Raw genomic sequence first — 15,987 nt, 5'->3', positions numbered from 1 at the left:
ACATGTTAAATGAATTTTTTTGAATTATTAAAATAATAATAAAAATGATATAAGCGTAAACAAAGCCTGTCAATTTATTTACTGAGACAAACGCGGCTATTTTGAATTTTCAGGCGTCATAAATGAAAACACGGACACGCGACTGTTGGCTGTGAACGATTTGGAGGTTGTTTATATTTTTATATTTTTCATTTCGACATTTCTTTGTTCGAAAGTTTTGAAGAAAAATTAGACAGGGGTTGCTTTATTTAGCTACCAACTTTGGAAACATTTTGGCTACTGTGGATATCAATTTCTGTTGGTGATTTGTTCTGAAAATGCTTGCTTTTGTGATGAATTTCTCCAGTCTTGGCTCTTATGGTTCTGACTCTAATTGTTTGGAAAAGTTTTATGCGATCATGATATTTTTATTGCTTTGCATCTTACATTGCACATGCTTGCATAATCATTTTACCATGGTATGCAGTGTGCAGATATTGATAACATATTCAGTGTGGGTTTGATACAGAGGATCTGCCGCTGAGCTATACATGACACCACTCTGACTGGGCCTTACTAACAACTGGATAAAATAAGCTAAGCTGACTGGCCAGCTGGCGACGTAAGATAGCTATGTTAGGTATTTATTGATATAAACACGGTAGGAGATGAACATGAACGCGTAAAATGGTACTCATAGAAAAGTTAAAAGATAGATTTTTAGTTACTTGTATCTGGCATTGATATGCAACAAGCTCTGCTTGCGCCACCATATGGCGCCAGCTGGCAAATCGCCCAGAAAATAATACAGCCCCTCTGACTCACCACTGACTGATGACTGGCTTGCTACCATTATAATATATGGTAGCACTTATGGCCACACTTAGAATACATACCAATTGGGAATTGTGAAAAGCTTTTTGATGACTTAAGTATCACCATATTATATATTAATGTGTTGGAGAGTCTAATAGAAGGATGACGTTACATGACGATGATAAAGGATGACGGTATTATTACTCATTATATTGATGTGCAGTGTCAAATGCAATCTGACTCTGTAGTCTGTACCACTTTAGGGTCTGCACTGCTAAGACAAAACCAGGAACCTGTTTCTAGCAAATTTGCTACAAGTACTGTTGCCAGAGCAATTTGTAGCACAGTGTACTGTTGTAGAGCTGCACTGGCTGAGAATCAAATTTTGTAAGGCTGTTGGAAATGTATGCAGAAATATGTTTGTAGCTCCAACAAGTTCCATCTTCCTACAAGAAAGTGCTGATTTTGAAGGTGAAAGATTGCTGTGCACTTGTAGCAAAATTAAAATTGATCAGCTGTATTTTCAGTGTCCAGTGCCAACTAATGGAGTCTGAATCAGAAGATACCGGCCTCTCTCACACTGGACCATTGTCACAAGGAGCATTCACATATCGCAAGAGCATCGGGAGATGGTATGTTCCTGTTCTGTACAGTGCCTACTTGCTACATGACCAGTGCTGTTCACCTTTGTGGCTATATTTTACTCTGGATCAGTACCCTTGTTATCCTGGTGATAAGCTGCAACCAGCTGCAACCAGGACTGTTTATTTGTGTGATGTGTGATTGGTTTGCTAACTGCATATTAAATGGAACATTCAGCATACCTTTCTTCAAGGTTGTTTTCAAGCTGTACACCAGTCTTTTCCCTGATTTGTGACTCCCTGGCTTTTAGTAAATGTTCACATGTTATGCGAGCTACATAGGATCAGGGTGTGTTTAAATGTAGCAGAAAAGTGTATGTACAGTGTAAGTGGCGCCTCACATCTGTTCCCTGTTTGACTGTTGACCGTCGCCGTGTTACGGCAGTCTGACGCTGCGGCCCCAGCGCGTGCCGGCGAGCTCGATCCGCGATGAAAACAACAGCGGCGACGAGGATGGCCAGGCGGACACGGCCACGCCGTCCAACTCCGCCACCATCGGCACGGTCTCGGCCATCCTGGCCGCCGGCAGGTGGGCGCCCGGCGCGCGCGGTCGGTCCTTCTTAGTAGCTGGAGAGCGCCCAGTTGAATGTCATTTACATTTTAGTTTGTGCATTGGAGTTAAAGGTTTTATAAGGCATTTTGTGTCGAGCTTTACCTTGCTTGTTGCCATTGACCTGCGTTTCAGTTCTAAGGAAGGGCCTGGATGACGCTGTTAATTAATATCTGATATTGTCCTTATCAATAATTACCATATTTAGACATCATGATATTATGATAATTATGATGATAAGTACAATAATTACGATATTAGATCGAGTGTCCCGTGTCTGCTGTCTATGTGCGTCACATGCCTTTCGTTCTCCCAACAGGCGCCTGGAGCGGAACCCGAGCGGCGAGCCGCCGCCGTCCGACTCCTGTCCGGACAAGGAGAACATGTCCGGTCGCGGCCTGGTGCACCCGTACGACCTGCTGACGCCACTGCCGCGCCGCACCGGGCCGACGCCGGCGACCGGCAGCGGACGCACGCCGCGCCAGCCGCTCAGCCGCATCGACACGCCGTACAAGGTGGCCGAGCCGGACTCGGCGCCGCCGCCCCCGGCCGCCGGCGCCGTCAAGCGGCCGTTTGTGTTCGGTGAGCCGTCTGCGGAGAAGCGACCGCCGCTGCAGCACGCCTCTCGCTCGCATTCGTCGCTGCAGTCTGCGGCGTCGGCGACGCGCCTGACGCCCGGGCTCAGCCGCGGCCTCTCCGAGGGACGGCTGACGGACGTGAGCGCGGTGCGGCGCTCCATGCCCGTGATCTCGGAGCGGTCGGCGGATAGCACGCCGCCTGAGCAACGCGTGGCGCCTCTGAACCAGTCGGGCTCGGCGCCGGCGAGCGGACCGACAGCGCGCGTGTCGCCGGCACCGTCCGCCGAGCCGACGGGGCCGATGGAACCGCGCCGTGGCTCGGCGACGCCCTACCGGCGGGCTGAGCTCGGCACGGACAGACTGACGGCGCCGGCGGACACGCTCGGCGGTGTGCCTCAGACTGGGGCAGGCTCCGCGCGCGAGTACCAGTCCACGGCGTACCGGGCAGGTCAGACCGGCGCCGGAGCCGCTCCCGCGCCGTCCGTCTCACATTGGGACACAGCCGACGGGCCGGGCGCTCGATCACACGCCCGTCTGGGCTACCGTCAGGACCCGACCGCCGGGCTAGGCCAGCAGCACACGCCCCGGCCACGAGTGGTCGGCCAGCTGACGACGGCGTCTGCTCAGCGTGTGCCCATCTCCAGCCACCTGTCGGCATCCTCAACCTTCAACCGTGTCTCCGAGTCCCGGCAGGCCGCCTATCACGCGTCAGTATCTAGTGCCGTTCAGTCGAGACTGGGTCAGTCGGCGTCTGGCTCGGCCGTCTCCGCGGCCACCACGGTCGTCTCAGCCTCCAGCGTCCACGTATCCAGCTCTGTATCTGGGTCCTCTGTGTCTGTGCTGAGCGCGGCTCCTCGGTTACCGTCCGGGCCAGTGGCGGACGGCCCGGGTCGGCCCAGGACCGCTCCGCCGCCGCCGTCACTGGTCGAGCACGGCACGCAGACCGAGGAGTCGGGCAGCACGTCCATGCCGCCGCCACCCACCGAGCTGTTCTTTGGGAAGCGGCAGCTGCGCACGCTGACGGTCAACCATCGGGACTACATTGTCATGAAGCAGATCGGACGTGGTGGCTCCAGCAAGGTGCTTCAGGTGAGTCAAATCGACGCAGATTCAGACGTGGGAGAGGCTGGTGTCCGGTAGTCAGGCAGCTGGGTATTAGCCAGGCACTCCGAGCTCTCTAGGGCCTAGGCTACCAGAACTTGTCCGTTCTGACTTCTGGAAGTGTTTCACATGGTGCCTTGATCTAGATTTGCGGCGGGAGGATGGTCTTTTTAGCTGAATTTCGGTAAATTTCTTCATTCGTGTGTCTTATCACTGTTTTCCTCGTTCATCGTTCTTTGTTTATCGTTCTTTGTGCGTTGTTTGTTCACGGTCGGGATATTTCTCACGAATCACCTGTCGTATTTGCCATAACTAGCATCACCACCCCTCTCCGCTAGGTGTTCGACTCGGACATGCGCTCGCTGGCCATCAAGCAGGTGTATCTGGAGAACACGGACGACGCCACGGCCAACGGCTACAAGAACGAGATCGAGCTGCTGCGCTCGCTCCGACACTCGGACCGCGTGGTGCAGCTGATGGACTTGTGAGTGGTGCCGGCGGCGACGTGGGGAGCGCAGAGAACTGTGCTACAGGGGGCGTGGTGTTTGGTGATCTGAAATTGCGTCTGGGTGGGTTTGACTATGAGAACTGTGAATCATCAGATGTTCCCGATTGACAAGTAAAAGCGTACAACTCTGCCATCGACAACACTAGGTACCATAAACAGCACTACCATTGATAGGAGCATGCAACGTTGTCATCTGCCTAATTCAGTACCAGGCTGTTGATCTCATCACATTTGCTGAACAAGTGTAGTCATCTTATGGAGACGCTGACCGACGCCTGACACCTGACGTTTTGCTTGTCTCCCTCAGTGAGCACCGCGTCACGGACCAGATGTTATACATTGTGATGGAGAAGGGTGACACGGACCTCACCAAGCTGCTGCAGTCGTACACTCGTCTCAACGAGGTGGATGCCAACATGTGCAAGTTCTTCTGGGGAGAGATGCTCCGCTGTGTGGACGTCATCCACAAGGAGAGTGAGTATCGGGAGGGTGATAGTGAGGGCACATGGGGGAAGAACAGATTGCTATATCATGGGAGGATGAACCGTAGAATGTTGAGTATAAGGAATATATTAGAGGGCGGAGATGAGATTCAGTTGTGAGAAGATTTGGATGAAAGCAGCTACATCAGTGGTCTGGCAAAGTACTGTAGAGGGCGTTAGGGAAGGGAAGAGAGTGGGAGTGTAGGTGATGCCGGGTAAGTGGAGATGGGATGAAGGAGATTGGGGTAGCTGACTAAGAAGGTAGACGAGAGTCGAGAGGGGTGAGAGTTGTGTGTACCTTGAGGATCATTGAAGTGATTTAACTACCTATGCTATAATGCATGTATAGGCGCTTTGACGTTTGAAAAAGTAATGTCATTAATTTACGTCATTGTTCCCTGTTATGAGCTTTTAAAACCATTAAAATGGTTAGATCACGTTCGTCGAAAATACATAATTTGCTGAAGGCCTGCAGCTTATGTGATTTTGTCGTGTGTTTCCGTCTTGGGTTTATGCCTCAGTCCGAGCCTGACCGTGTGACTGCCCTCCTCCGTCAGACATAATCCACTCGGACCTGAAGCCGTCCAACTTCCTGATGGTGGCCGGCCGACTGAAGCTGATTGATTTCGGCATCGCCTCCCAGATACAGTCCGACTGCACCAGCATCATAAAGGACTCGCAGGTATAGTGACAGGACGGTCGCTGGGTTCGGCTGTTATTTCGGATCCACCATTTTACGGTGTACTTGTATTATACACCACAACAGCTTGTGTGGCAACTGGCAACATATGAAATCGTGAACTGAGAGCCGCGTTGTATGCTTAAAATCAAAGCTGACTGGCTGGATGGAATGTATCCGCCCGTCCCTACTGACGGTGTCTGTAGCCTGACAGGCAAAAATCAGTTTTGTTAAGTATCGTTCTGTTCGTACTACAAAACACTCAATTTGTGCTCACCACACGCTGTTGTTTGCTGCAGGTGGGCACCTTCAACTACATGAGTCCGGAGGCGATCGAGGCGCAGCAGGTGACGAGGAACGGCTCGTCCCAGACGGCGATCAAGGTGAGAGGCCTTGGTGAAGCGAGGAGTGTGGGAGGCGACATAGTGATAGCCGGGATGACTGGGGTAGAGCTGAGACTGGGCAGGAATACCTCTTGCGAAAGATGGAGTTAGAGAGGAGCCGGAACGGTCTGGCGATAGGTGGGGGGAGGTTGGGTGAGAGCGGGGAGCCGCCAGGGGGGGGGGGGGGGGGCAGTGCCTGAGCGGTCGGGGGTTTAGCAGGGCGTCAAAACATCCCTCCTGGCTCGGAAGTGATGCGTTGAGGTTCGGTGATATCGCGTCTCTCCCAATGACGGCCCCCGTCGGACGGCGTCTCTGCTTTCAGCGGACCCAGCGCGGCGTCTGGTCATGAGCAGACGCTGGTCCAGCGACTGCCCCGCCCTGTGTAAACGCCGCTCGCTTTGAACTGCGCTCTCACGCCGCGCGATCGCGGCCACCAGTCATCGCTCGGCCGCACTCTGTTTATTTTGGTGTCTGATTAATGTCATTTGTGTTTGTCAGCCTTCTGGGAAATTTCCATACTGGTGTATTTATTACGTTCGTTTAATGGTTCGTGGTTTCGTCTTGGCCAGGCTGTCCTAGAAGCATGTGTTACCTCATCACAACAACGTTCGACGGCCGAAAACATTTAACTTTCTTTTGCGATGTTAGCTGAAACGTTTTTACAGTTCGATAAATGTGTGCCCTTTCAGATAAGCCGGAGGTCAGACGTGTGGAGCCTGGGCTGCATCCTGTACAACTTTGTCTACGGCATAACGCCGTTCGGACATATCAAGCAGGTGAGGACCGACGCCAAACCCTCTGACTGGGCTGACTGACATTGCGGAAGCGTATGTATGTACTGTATACTTCTGGTCGGACTCGCCATAGTGCGAGACCGCCTGATGCAGGGCTTGGAGTCATTGTCTGTATCGCCTAACCATGTCGCCGAACTGGACCAACCTACCCCACTGACATCCCTCTGTCATCCTGCATACCCCACTGACCTGACCTGCATCCCTCCGCTGCAGCCGATGGGAAAGCTGGTGGCCATCGTGAACCGGGAGCACCCGATCGAGTTCCCCCCGGTGGCCGACTGTCACCTACTCGCTGTGCTGCGGGGGTGTCTGCGCCGCGACCCGTACCAGCGGCCGAGCATCGAGCAGCTGCTCTCGGACCCCTACCTGACCGGCTGCCGGTGTCAGGTGAGATAGTCGGCCGGGTCCTCAACGGTGGGGAGGGTTGGTGCGTGTGGGGAGGTCTGTGTGCTACGGCCTGAGCTTAGTGTTTGTGCGTGGTGTGTGTGCAACTGTATGTACTGTGTGTTGGGCAGTGAGTGGTAAGAATTGGAGCATATGTCAGGGCTGTGGAATGAAGACAAGTACATATGCACGGACTCGAATTAGACTTCGAGCCAGCAGTTTACATAGAACCACATGGAGCGCTGATAGCTCACTGAGCCTGCCGGAATAGCCAGTGCACACCCGCACACGGGGTGCTGTTTTGTGTGCTCTTGCCTCTTAGGCTGTGAAGATATGACATTGGTATGAACTAGGATCGTCATAGATTGCGTATTAAGTTGCAACAGCCATGTGTCGTGAGCTAGCCTGAACGCAGTCAGTACAGATATTGTTAGTCTGTCTTTCCTTCGGCCGATTACTGCTCGAATAACGTTTGGTATGTGTGGTTTGTGGGCTGGGCGCCGATGACTACTACAGTTTGTGCTCCCTCAAACCCAAATCAGCCTCGTCATCATGTGTGGTGTGTGCTTGGACCCATCGTTTCTGTGTAATATGTGTCTATTGGTACTTGGTAGAGTTGTATGCTGTGTCGTCCATGTCTAGTTACGTCTGTATAGATAACCTAGAGCTGTCAGTGCTCTCACAACACAACGTCCTGTATGCGGGTGTACGCTGGCTGTTCGTATAGACTGTGTGCTCCCAGCGCTCTATGTGGTCCTATGTGTGCTGTCCGGAGTCTGTGCTGAATGCTTATGTACTCGATGCGTTGGCACTTGCATGTTAGTTGAGCAGACGCTGTTGTGGGGTTTAGACGAGCGACGTGAAACATCAATGAACACGGCATTATTTTTTCTTCCTCTAATCGTTTAATGGGCGTGTTAGGTATGAATGTCAAGTCACACACAAGCTGCTGCACGTCTGCTTCATTTAGCTGGCGTTTGTAATCAGACGACTGCCTACCAAGTACTAACTCGTCCTCGAATCGCTACTGTCTGTTTTGGTTTAACCTCTGATTACAATGGTTTCATTAGACAGCTGTGTGTAGATTCTTCCAATATCAGTTGACTATTGCACTGTCGCTGGTCGGCGTCCCAGCATGTCGTACTACGTGTATGCCCCACCCCAGCACCCGTTTGTGTGTTCACTGAATAATCGGTGCCGCTCGTCTTCCCGTCTGCTCGTCTCTCCCGTCTGCTTGTCTCTCTCGTCTGCATCTTCAGCCTGTCTCTCCCGTTCACTCATCTCTCCCGTCCTCTCGTCAATCCCGTGTCCCTAGTCTCCGTCTATCTGGCCGTTCTCCGTACCTACCTTCCGCTCCCACTGACCGGTCCCTTCTGTCTGTGCCGTCTCCGTATCTCTCCCGTTCGCCCGCTGACCAGTCCCGCCCGTCTGTGTCGTTCATCACTGACCGACCCTGTCTGTACCCGCAGTGTCAGAAGTGAGCCGTCGCCGCGCAGTGTGCGTCTACTCCGCCGGAGCTCTGTACAAGCCACCGTTGAACCGGGTCCGTGTCTAGGGATCCGGTCGGCCGTCCGACCGTGTCCGTGGATCCACTCTGACCGGCCCGAGGGGTGAGTGTCGAGCCGCTCGATCGTCCCCACCCCCGGGACCCGAGTGTTGCTGATCGGTTAGTGCAGAAACCGCCTCTGAATCGCGGCGGTTTGTAACATGAACTACTTGCTGATGGGGCCAGACTCGGCGACGTGCGGCGGCCCTGGGTTATGCCACCAGGGCTGCCTAGAGCGAACGAGACTTTACTACCACGCCCCGCGCTGTGGGCAGGGGCGAGCACCGGAGCGGACATATGTCTGCTGCCAGCGAGCGCTGCCTATCCTAGAGGGTACGGCGCAGACGTGCCTTGCTGCGGTCGTCTTCCCTGGCTGTCCTGACTGTGTGAGTGTTGTATGTTGTGAATCATAGCATGCTGAGATATGTGTCCAGAAAACTAGTGCTTTGGGGCCGTGCCAATCTAGGCTTGCGCAAATCGCCTTTATAAATATACGCAGGAGTCGCAATTATTAGTTTGGTGTTGTGTGGAGATTTTGCCACTACTGAGGAAACATTACTGTCCTAAACAACTCTTCTGTTGCCGCTTGCAGATTAATGTTTTTTTTTTTTACAAATAAAACTCTGAGTTTTAGAAACATTAGCAATGTGGGAGGCCCGCAAAAGTCATGGGTGATTTTGTAAAGCCAGGATTCCAGTAGTAGAGATTGAATTATTGTGGCATTGCAGAGAATGTAGCAATGACATATTCGTGGAAACTTTTCCCTAAAAACAAAACTACCAGATGGATGATGTATTTGGTATATCGGCTGGCACTGTTGCGGAGCTGCGCTCCCTCAGACATACACTCCCACTGTCACACGGTCGTTCGGAGCCGGCGCGCTCCCCCTTCCTCCGTCTACCTCGGCCGCCCCGCGCGGCCGCCCCTCGCGCCGGGCCGGACCCACGGCCGGGCGCTCAGCTGTGCGCTGTGCGGTGGCTCTCCCGCAGTCGGATGCCGTTGATTTTGATGAAGCCCTCGGCGTCCATGGGCTCGTAGTCGCCCTGAACGTCCATGGAGACGAGCTGCTCGTTGTATAGGCCGACTGGGGCGTCCCGGCTCAGAATGTGTACTGCCGGAGGGAGGGGTGATATCGGTCACACCGGCTCAGAGAGGAAGAATCAGGTATACCACTGAACCAGAGGGATGGGAAAGAATAAGAACGGGCACCAGCACATGAAAATCGGTTTGTAATCGGTCACGCCAGTAAATGAATATCGGAGAGGGATCCGTCGCTCCATTGCACCGGGTTGCGTTAGGGTAACGAGGGGTGGAATCGGTAACTGATACCCCGGTTCTTCATGCCTGAAATGGGGTGAAGTTTTTATCGGTCACGCTCTGATATTGTGACCTAAATACCCTTCTTTCCTTCTATATGACCACTTAGAGAGTCATTGGCACTCACACTGCCGGGGAGTACCCAGTTTCCCGACTGACCTGAGCCCTTGTAGAGCTTGCAGTGCACAGTGCCGGTCACGTCTTTCTGCGATGCCTTCACGCAGCCGAAGACGTACTGGCCCTCCGGGCTGAACCAGAAACCTGGTGGCATCAGGGGCAAAAGTCATGGGTGTTCAGGCGGGGAGGCATAGTTGTTTGTCATTCCAGCAGGGGTCGATGGTGATCATTTACAACGGTGCGGTTTTGTGAGGGGTCATCTTGAGGAGTCATCTGAGACGATAAACTAACTATGAGGCAGGCATTTGCAGGCGCGTCGATTTCTTGCTCCAAGCCAACTTCACGTGCTGTGTCCGTGAATTTCACGGAGGGTATACGACATACGTGTATGTCGGTCATCACATGAGTCTGTACAGCGACACTCATGTCTCTGGGTCGCTGCTTCCAAGGTCATGTCGCAGGCACCACCACAGTGTCTTCTAGAGTGTGCCAGACGCGGCTGTCTGTCTCTGTCAGTCCCGTCTGAGCGGCCCCAGCTGTGCCGTGAGCGATGACACTGCGCGTGGCGCCATTGACACTCCGACCAGTGTTTATACGTTACGTCATAGGGATCTGGTGTCGGACATGGGCACCAGTAAGGCAAGTCATGACCAGGACAGTGAGCAAACCTGGAATGGTGCTGTGGAATGTGCGCTCAGTTGACTGCCGATTATTTGGCCCCGTGGCTTCTCGGTAATGTTTGTCAGTCCTCTGTTTTGGCTTTTTGGGCATACAGAAGTAAAGAATGGTGTAGCATTCACGCTGCGTATCTGTCTCGCGCAAATCCGCTCAAATGCCATAATTTGTCAACTGAAGTACGTTACATAAAAACTTGATAGCCCACTGCCGAAGCGATGATAGTTGATGCGGACACCCATCGTTGACCGCAGAGCCAGTTCAGTGTTTTTTCTTACCGTTAAAGCCCAGCCCCTCACCATTGTAGGCAAGGTTCTCACCGCTACAGTTCACTCACCGCTGTAGGCAAGGTTCTCACCGTTACTCACCGTTGGTTCTCACATACCATTGTAGGCGAGTTTGGCCAGTTTGACGGCGAGCTCCTCCTTGATGTGGAACACCTCTCTGTCCAGCGTGTAGGTCTCCAGGTCCAGGTGAGTCTGATAGAGAATCTCACCCCCCGGACACTCGTACACGCCGCGGCTCTGTCGGCGGGGGGATGGTCGTGTTAGACATCTAGTGGGTGGTCGTGTTGGACGATAGGTAAGGCGCCGTGTCAGATATTTGGGGGATGATGTCGTTCCGACGTTTGGACTTTAAAGTGCCATGCCCAACGTCTGAGTGATAACGTCGAACAACTTGCGGTGTATTCCGCAAGTTGTTGCGGTGCTGAGCTTCGGTCGGTAATGACACCGCGAAATGAAAGCCCAACTGTTGACTGGGTAAATGGCTTGGAAGCGGACAATCATCTACATACAATGGCGAGCAGGGATGGGCGTTGAATGGCGTGTCCCAAGTGCCCTTAAAATCTAAGCATCATCAAAAAGAACAAAACTGCGGTGAATAAGCATTGTGCACTGTGGTTTCCTGCGTCATTGATGAAACACAATGCCACACATCACAATCTGTGATGTGTGTTGTTCACCGAGTTTCGCCATTGGGTGTGACTGGATTTGTGACATTGTGTCATTTATGACGTTGGCGTCAAAGAGAAATCTGCGTGTAACGTTCCATTGTCACGTTTCTAGCATGTAACGCTGCATGTTCGTTCCATTGTTTCTCTCAAATCAGCACTGCCCACGTCAGATCCATATTCGTACGTACATCTATCCTTCGTCCCGTCGCCTACCTTGAGTCCGACGAAGCGGTTCTCGACGATATCGATGCGTCCGACGCCGTGTCTGCCGCCGACCAGGTTCAGGTGCTCCAGCATCTTGTACGGGTCGGTGATCTCCTTGATTTCGGTATGGTCCATCACCCGTACGGGGATTCCTGTCCAAGAAAACACATGGCAGTTAACCGTACGGTTATAGCAATGATGGTGTAAGGGACTGCGATCAGCTTGAGCTTGGTTGCGCAGGCGTAATCAAGTGTAGCCTGCAAAAGACGAGCACAGCGCCTTGCATTTTTGCTGACTTAATTGATAACTGCTTTGGTTTTTAGATAGCCCCATTTTGTTACATCGGTCTCATCTCATCAGGCCGATGTCCACCCACACGGTAAGCATTTTTCCGTCTCCAACTAACGACGGCATTCTCACCTTCCTTGAAGTGGATGGTGAGCAGATGCGGCTTGTCGGGCGCGCTCTCCGGGTCAGAGGTCATCTGGTACAGGTCGCGCGGGGCCACCGTGCTCGGCTTCTCCAGAACACCCGACTCGTAGCTGGAAACGCGCCAAGTAAAGGTCATCAGTCCCGACTTGATGCGGAAATCCCAGCGACTCCCGATTGTCTGCCCTTTCAAGGCGTTGGGTTTGCGTGAGGCGTCCGGTTTCAGTGGGGAAACACCTGTGTTGTAAACTTTGTATTTATTCATTGTTCAACTTTTTCTTCGCAATAGCTTTTCATTTCTACGTTGTTTTACTAGGTACGCTACCGTTTATTTGTGTGTACACTGTGCTTACTGTGTAATAACTACTGCACTATTCATATTTACTCATTTTAGCTTCAATGAAAGTCGCCATCGAAGTAACGTGCCTATTGAAGTTGGGGAAAGCACAACGCATATCACACACTTTAGTGTGTGATGTGGCAGTGTGTGCCATGCACTGTGTGATGTGCAGTGGCCTGTGTCATGGTTCTGTGTTATGTGCGCTGTGCAGCGTGTATGGTGACCTGTGTCCTTGTCCTGTGCACTGTGCTGTGTGCTGTGCGCCGACCTAATGTGCAGCAGGTTGGCGTCCATGGACCACGGCTTCTTGGGCGTCACCGGCAGCGGTATGCCGTTCTGCTGGGCGTAGGCGAACAGGTCCGCACGACCCTGGAAGCGGTTGTAGAACGAGGGCATCCGCCACGGAGCCAGTGTCTGCCGGAGGGGAGAGCAGTGGTTTACTGTGCCTGTGGGGCAGGGTTCTGTAGTCTAGCTGCGTCTTAGCATCATCATGATCTTCATCATCTGCGTCATAGTGTCCTTAGGTCATCCCTGACTGGCCAGGACTGGAATATTGAAGCGCAGACTCTCAGTGGCCGCAATGGGATGGTGGCATGCTGATAACGCCCCTTCTGCTAAACAGGGGCCCCTATTCATTTCGCAACTGTTTATCATAAGCACGAGCAGTGTCGTAACTCTCAGAAACACTAGACAGTCATGCTCGGTCAAGGGATTCCCATGCCATGCATTGCATATTTTACAGATGCGTTGCATATTCCACAGGGAGCGGTATGATTATGTTTACCATTATTATCCCGTACCACAGCGCAGGCTCGTCAACATCAGGATATATACCCTTCGTTCCACCACGCACCAAAGCTGCATGCTGGCGTCTCGCAGTTATAACCAATTATGAGTTGACCGTAAAACAGCTTTATATCGGGGAGAACCATGGGTGGCACTTTTACAGGTTCTGTTAAGAAACCGACTTCTGACTGTTTTTTGAATATGTGTCTTTCTTTGTCGCATGGCGTTCGCCCGATTTTTCTTGGTTTTAGGGCCTAGGCCTACTGCGGTCTGTAGGTGGAATTCGGCTGCCTTACGATTTTCCGTAATCCATACTATTTATATTTACCTGAGAGGCTAACTGGCGGTCAGAGGCCGATGTTTACCTTGATGTTGGGCGCCAGGGCGGCCACGCCGAGCTCGAAGCGCACCTGGTCGTTCCCCTTGCCGGTGGCCCCGTGGCTGATGAATGAGGCCTTGTTGTCGATCGCTGCCTGCACAATACCTGTCCAAAGACGGGCGGTATACATGAGCAGAGATGTCGGAAGTTGACAGAGACATGCCTCTACCTATTGTGGTGACGCTCGTTTGTTAAATGCAGGATCTTGAACGAGCGAATTCTCGATTCTTGTTCGCCTCTACACAGTGTCCTCCACATAAGTTCTACCGACTCGTAAGAAATACAGTGCTCATTTTCAACCAGTGGCAGCAGACTATTCGTGAACTCAGCTAACGCAATGCATGTCGAAAGAATGGAATGGTTTTTTTGGAGTCATTATTTGGAAGCAATTTTGCAAACAATTTATCACGTAACCAGACCGGTATGCCGCTTCCTTTCATTCCGACGGCATCGAAATACGAGTCCCATTAGCTCGGCGCGCTCGTCCCACCTTGCACGATGCAGGGTCGAGCCACGGACGTTCCGAGCAGATAGCGTTTCTCATAGATGAGTCCGCACTGGACGGCCGGCCAGATATAGTCAGTGACGAAGACATCGCGTCGATCATCGATAATCACCTGAGGGGCGCAGAGCGAGAGGAGGTCAAAGAGAGAGAGAGAGAGAGAGAGAGAGAGAGAGAGAGAGAGAGAGAGAGAGAGAGAGAGAGAGAGAGAGAGAGAGGGAGGGAGAGAGGGAGATACAGACAGACAGACAGACAGACAGACAGACAGACAGAGACAAGGAGAGAGAGAGACAGAGACAGAGAGAGCGAGAGAGAGAGAATGGAAAGAGAGAGAGAGAGTGAGTGAGAGAGAGAGAGAGAGAGAGAGAGAGAGAGAGAGAGAGAGAGAGAGAGAGAGAGAGAGAGAGAGAGAGAGAGAGAGAGAGAGAGAGAGAGACGGGAGAACACGTGTTTCGGAGCCGGTGACAGGCGAGGGAGCCAAGAGACGGTGCGGTTATCATATTACACTGATAAACGCATTCCCTGATTCCCGATTGTATAATGGGATTCTGGCTTTTCTCGACCTTTGGCGGATATTGGAGCTGGTGACCAGGCCGAGACGGGACGGGAGCTGGTAGAGCCAAGGGAGGTCCTGGGATACGGGATTAGGGGACTGTCGGAGAATGAAGATGGTGACCGGGTGGGAGCGAGGGATGAGTCCTTTGAGCACCAATTGATAAACATATTTGACGTTACTTGTAATTTGGTTGACCTGTAGGTGTAATTTTATTCAATAAGCATTAAGCTGATGTAGCAAGTGACCGAGGCTGGGACAGGAGTGTTACGGAAGGCCAAGTGCAGGCCGAACATATGTATATGGTTTTGGGATTTGGCTTCCAGGGATGATGAATAAAGGTCGATGTTTCTTATTTTCCATACCCGCTCCAATGTCAATATAAAAAGCGACAGTTTCAGTTCACCCACCTTGATAGCTCCGAGTTTCTCGGCCTTCTGTTTGGCGGCCGTGAAGTCCTCGTCCTGTCCTATGTTGGCCAGGTAGGCCACCACCTGGTAGCCCTGTTCACGAAGCCACACCAGGATACACGACGTGTCCAGACCGCCCGAGTAGGCGAGCACCACCGTCTTCTGCGCACCGGAGTCCGCGTGGGAGGCCATTTGGAATGCGGAGAGAAATCGGTACGGTTGAATAAAGTGCGGTTAGGCGGTGAGTTGAGTGAGGCTGGGAAAGTGAACCGACAGCGACTGAGAGAGGCGGAGGCTCGGCCGATACTGTGCGCCGGTCGACGGTGACACACCAGAGCGGACGGAACAGAACCGAGCGGGCCGCCACCAGAGGGACGAGTGGTCGTCGGGGCCGCCCGCTCCACCGCGGCGGATAGTACCCCTCCCCGTACCGTGTGATCCCGGCCCCGCGGGCTCTGTGATCTAACCACTCCTCTCCGCAGGCTGAGGGGCGTTTCTGGTCGGGTGGGCTGTATGGTGGCAGCTGTGACTCGGCGTTTTGAGCACTCAACGACCGGCGGTGCCAGACGCGGCGGCGGCGGCAGCTGGTCGTTCAGTGCACATTGTGCTCCCGGTCCCGACCGATCGGGGGAAGGGGGCTGAAATGGGCGGGGCCGAGGTGTCGGCAGAGGGGAGCTGCGATGGGAAAGGTCACCATTTACCCTTCAACCCCGCTCTCCGCTCTTGTATTAGCTAGAAGCGGTTTGTCAAAGCACGCACTTTTGTTTCTATTTATTTATTTTTTGATAAATTATCGAGACATTTTTTAATGAAACCCTTCCGCCTATCCCGTCCCTAGCTATTTGAAAGTTTTGTTTCCAGTTGTATTGGTGAATCAAA

The 15,987-nt window shown here is 52.6% G+C and overlaps 2 protein-coding genes across 3 annotated transcripts; one reads left to right on the top strand and one right to left on the bottom strand.

The window, feature by feature from the left end:
* The first annotated feature begins 111 nt into the window (after positions 1–111).
* Positions 112–8,949, top strand: LOC122377636 (myosin light chain kinase 2, skeletal/cardiac muscle-like). Of its 2 annotated transcripts, none has more exons than XM_043357901.1 (11): positions 112–166; positions 1,323–1,427; positions 1,822–1,965; positions 2,306–3,653; positions 4,004–4,149; positions 4,481–4,647; positions 5,213–5,337; positions 5,634–5,717; positions 6,407–6,493; positions 6,725–6,898; positions 8,365–8,949. In XM_043357901.1, exons 2-11 carry the CDS (start codon positions 1,339–1,341, stop codon positions 8,374–8,376), a joined length of 2,376 nt encoding a protein of 791 aa, XP_043213836.1. In that variant the 5' UTR covers positions 112–166; positions 1,323–1,338; the 3' UTR covers positions 8,377–8,949. The 2 variants fall into 2 exon arrangements, with proteins under 2 accessions (XP_043213836.1, XP_043213837.1); XM_043357902.1 differs by having other exon boundaries at positions 161–297.
* Positions 8,950–9,218: 269 nt separating this feature from the next.
* On the bottom strand, positions 9,219–15,505 carry LOC122377635 (argininosuccinate synthase-like). The gene is made up of 9 exons (XM_043357900.1): positions 15,109–15,505; positions 14,134–14,260; positions 13,630–13,748; positions 12,747–12,892; positions 12,130–12,251; positions 11,719–11,861; positions 10,936–11,074; positions 9,918–10,019; positions 9,219–9,552 (listed from the first exon to the last, which is right to left on the bottom strand). The coding sequence occupies exons 1-9, from the start codon at positions 15,298–15,300 to the stop codon at positions 9,398–9,400; spliced, it is 1,245 nt and encodes a 414-aa protein (XP_043213835.1). The 5' UTR covers positions 15,301–15,505; the 3' UTR covers positions 9,219–9,397.
* Positions 15,506–15,987: the final 482 nt, after the last annotated feature.

The sequence above is a fragment of the Amphibalanus amphitrite genome, unplaced genomic scaffold (genome assembly GCF_019059575.1).
Source record: "Amphibalanus amphitrite isolate SeventyFive unplaced genomic scaffold, NRLGWU_Aamphi_draft 000048F_arrow, whole genome shotgun sequence".
Taxonomy (NCBI): domain Eukaryota; kingdom Metazoa; phylum Arthropoda; class Thecostraca; order Balanomorpha; family Balanidae; genus Amphibalanus; species Amphibalanus amphitrite.
Note: the sequence above shows the minus strand (reverse complement) of the source record. Positions and strands in the feature narration are given on the sequence as shown.